Genomic DNA, 3,716 nt, shown 5'->3' with positions numbered 1-3,716 from the left:
TCAGATCATTACCGCCTCAAAGACCTCGCCCTACAGTCTCTAAATTCGTGAAAAAACTTGATGGTTTGCAGGAAGTAAACTTACCTCCAACCTTGCCTCGCATGGTAGCCCTTGCATTAGCAGAACGAGGACTCATTGGGAAATTTACTAGACTCTGGCCATCACCAAAAACAGTGCAAAGATGGGTGGAAAGGAACTGGTCTGATAAAACACAAGGGAAAATCTCCATTAGATTTTGTGGGAAAGGGTATTTCACCTTTCATTTTGAAACAAAAGAAGATAAAGACTTGATCTTCCGAAATGGGCCCTATTTCATGGATTCAAGAGGATTATATCTCAACAAGTGGACTTCGGACTTTGATCCAGAGTTGGACATACCCAGTGCTGTTCCTGTTTGGGTCCGGCTACCTCACCTTCCCCTTCACTACTGGGGAGATGAATCAGTTCGTGCTATTGGAAATGCTGTAGGAAAATACATTGATCGAAGTGAACCTAAGGACAATATGCAGGCTTGTGCTCGCATCTGTGTAGAAGTCGATCTGGGCAAAGGACTGCCAGAAGCCATCAAACTCAAGGTAGATGATTGGACTCACATTCAACAACTAGATTACGAGCAGATTCCATTCAAGTGCAAGGTATGTCACGAATACGGCCATTTTTCTAATCGTTGTACTAAACTAATTGATGTAGAAAACACTCCGCAAGAAGAGCAATGGGAAACAATGAAAAAAAAGAAAGTTGCCCCTAACCCCAAACCAAATCCTGAAGCTGGTCCTTCTTCTCGTCCTCCTCCCAATCCTCCATCCTCCTCATCCCTCCCTTATCTTAACCCTGATCACCAGCCTGATCCTCAACCCTCTTCTCCTTCCTCCAACCCCTTCCACATCCTCTCCCCTCCTGAAGATACACCTACTCCCGCGATCCTATCCAATCCTTCTAAATCCCCTCTCTCTCTGATCATTTCTTCCTCCTTCCCACCTGACCCACCCCCACCTAGAATCACCAGAAGCAACTCTAAGGAGCATGGTGCTACTCTTGACAATCAAAAGAAGCCTGGAAGGAAGTCAGCAAAACAGCACAGAGATGAAAATGCCCAGAAGGATATAGCAATGGGCATCCAGAACCCCATAGAGTCCTACATCTTAGGACAAATAGACAAGGATTTAGTAAACAAGGACCAGGGAGGAAGAGCAACTCCCCGCAATCCTCATTTGAAATGATGAAAGTCCTCTCATGGAATAGCAGGGGACTAGGGCACCCCTCCAAAGCAAATGCCTTAAAAGACCTAATAAATCAAGAGAAACCAAAAATTGTATTAGTTCAAGAAACTAAGCAGGGACAACTAGAAATGAACAAAATTATTGCACAACATAAGCAATATAAAGGATGTGTTTGTGATTCTAGAGGAGCCTCTGGGGGAATTGCTATGCTCTGGCATCAAACTAATTGGAGCAACACAACAAAAATAGTAAATCAACACTGGATAAAGACTGTTTTGAAGAACAACTCGAGCAACCAACAGATAGTTATTTACAATGTCTATGCACCAAATCATTATAGAGATAAGGAGCAATGCTAGGACTCTCTCAGCACAAATATAGCGGAAGAAGATAATAGCAACATTATTCTGGGGGGAGATTTAAACCTCATTTTGCATTCTAATGAGAAACGAGGAGGCAACTTCTCCCCAGATCCTTCTAGAAATCAACTGGAGAATATAATGCAGTATGGTGATCTTGTAGATGTAATTCCAAAGAACCGCAAATTCACCTGGAATAATCGTAGGTTGGGGAAAAACAATATCATGGAAAGATTAGATCAAATTCTGGTGAATGTAACCCTTCTTTCCACCTTCTCTGTTGTTCATGCCTCCATTCTCCCTTTCGCAGCCTCAGACCATTACCCTACCACATTGACCCTCGAATCCCACTGCCCTCTGGGACCTCTCCCCTTCAAATACAGTCCTCTATGGAATGATAATGCAGCAGCCAAAGATCTTATTCAACAAACCTGGCGACAACACATTGAAGGTTCTCCAAGTTTCATTTGGGAAAGTAAACTCAAAAATGTAAAACACGCTCTTAAGGATTGGGCAAAAACCCACTACAAAGAGCTAGAAACGAAGAAAAGAGAGGCAAAAGCTAAGTTAGAAGAACTCCATAACACAATGGAAAAGCGAGAATACCAACAGGTAGATAAAAATCAGGAAGACAACCTCTACAACCAACTTTATAGCATCAGAAGAGAAGAGGAACAGAAATGGCAGATTAAATCGAGACAGCTATGGTTGAAGGGCGGGGACAGAAACACGACTTTTTTCCACAAGCAAGCCATAGTTCGGAAAATCAGAAATAGCATTACATCTATTATAGATAGTGAAGGCAAACAACAAATCAGCCAAGCTGCCATCAAACAAGCCGCTTTAGATCACTATAAAGAACTCCTAACTGAAAAAGGAGAAGAAGAAGATTATACAGACCTTTTACAACATCTTCCAAAAAAGATTACTGCTGAAATAAACGAAAGTCTGAACAAAGAGATAGAGGAAGAAGAAATCAAAGGAGCCATCTGGGCCCTTCAGCCAGACAAAGCTCCAGGACTAGACGACTTCCCAATTTGCTTCTATAGAGCGCATTGGGAAACTGTTAAAAAAGACCTCATCAAATTGGTGAAATGGATTCAACGCAAAAAAAAATGGGAGGTTACACAAACTCAACCCACCTAGCCCTCATACCCAAGGAGAATCGACCCACCAACTTCTCCTGTTTCCATCCCATATCCCTTTGCAACTCCTCATATAAAATCTTTACTAAAATCCTAGCAGCCCACCTTAAGCCTTTGCTGCCAATGATTATATCTGAAAACCAAGGTGGTTTCATGGAAAATAGGCAAATATCAGACTCCATTCTCCTTGTTCAAGAAGCAATCCACTCTAGCCATACTAGGAACGAAAAGGGATTCATCCTGAAGCTAGATTTGGCGAATGCCTTTGATAGGGTCAGGCACTCTTTTCTGATTGTTGTTCTTCAAAAAATGGGTTTTTCTGCTCCATTTCTTGATCTCATTAGAGTTTGTATCACTGGATCTTGGATATCCCCTCTTGTTAATGGCAGGCCCAGACCATCTTTTCAATCTTCAAGAGGACTGAGGCAAAGCTATCCTCATTCCCCTTACCTGTTTATCCTGATGGTTGAATCCTTCAGTAGCGCCTTTGACCACAAGAGGCGGGCTGGTCTCATTACTGGCATAAAATATGAAGATGGAGTCAAAAACATCAACCACTCCCAATTTGCTGATGACACCTTGTTAAAAGGAGGAGCATCTGCAATTATTGCTCGAAGATTCAAAGATCTTCTGGAAAACTGGAGGCATGATAAATCATCTAAAAAGTTGCATATATGGTTGGCATGCCTCAACCCAAACACTTCATAACATAGCCAACATCTTTGGGGTTCCTTGCAAGCTAAATTGGGATCATTTCAACTATTTGGGAATGCCAGTGAGTATAGGACCCACAAGAGCTGAAATCTGGGATACAACACTTGATAAATTAAAAAGAAAAGTTCAGCAATGGGGATCCACTTGGCTTAATCCGGCAGGTCGATTGGTTCTCCTCAAATCTGGTCTCTCTTCTCTCCCACTTTATCAATTCACTCTTATACAGGCTCCAGCCACTTTTCATAACAAAATGGAAAGTATCCTTAGGCATTTCCTCT

General features: G+C 42.1%; 1 protein-coding gene across 1 annotated transcript; it reads left to right on the top strand.

Annotated features, from left to right (window-relative positions):
• Positions 1–1,720: 1,720 nt before the first annotated feature.
• LOC149246543 (uncharacterized) lies at positions 1,721–2,725 on the top strand. The gene has a single exon (XM_089441809.1). It carries the CDS (start codon positions 1,721–1,723, stop codon positions 2,723–2,725), a length of 1,005 nt encoding a protein of 334 aa, XP_089297935.1.
• The last annotated feature ends 991 nt before the right edge of the window (positions 2,726–3,716 follow it).

This window comes from Pinus tabuliformis, chromosome 7, assembly GCF_031772625.1.
Source record: "Pinus tabuliformis cultivar Carrire ecotype Pingquan chromosome 7, CPIR1, whole genome shotgun sequence".
In the NCBI taxonomy this organism is placed as follows: domain Eukaryota; kingdom Viridiplantae; phylum Streptophyta; class Pinopsida; order Pinales; family Pinaceae; genus Pinus; species Pinus tabuliformis.
The sequence above is the reverse complement of the archived record's forward strand: the minus strand, read 5'-3'. Positions and strand labels throughout refer to the sequence as shown.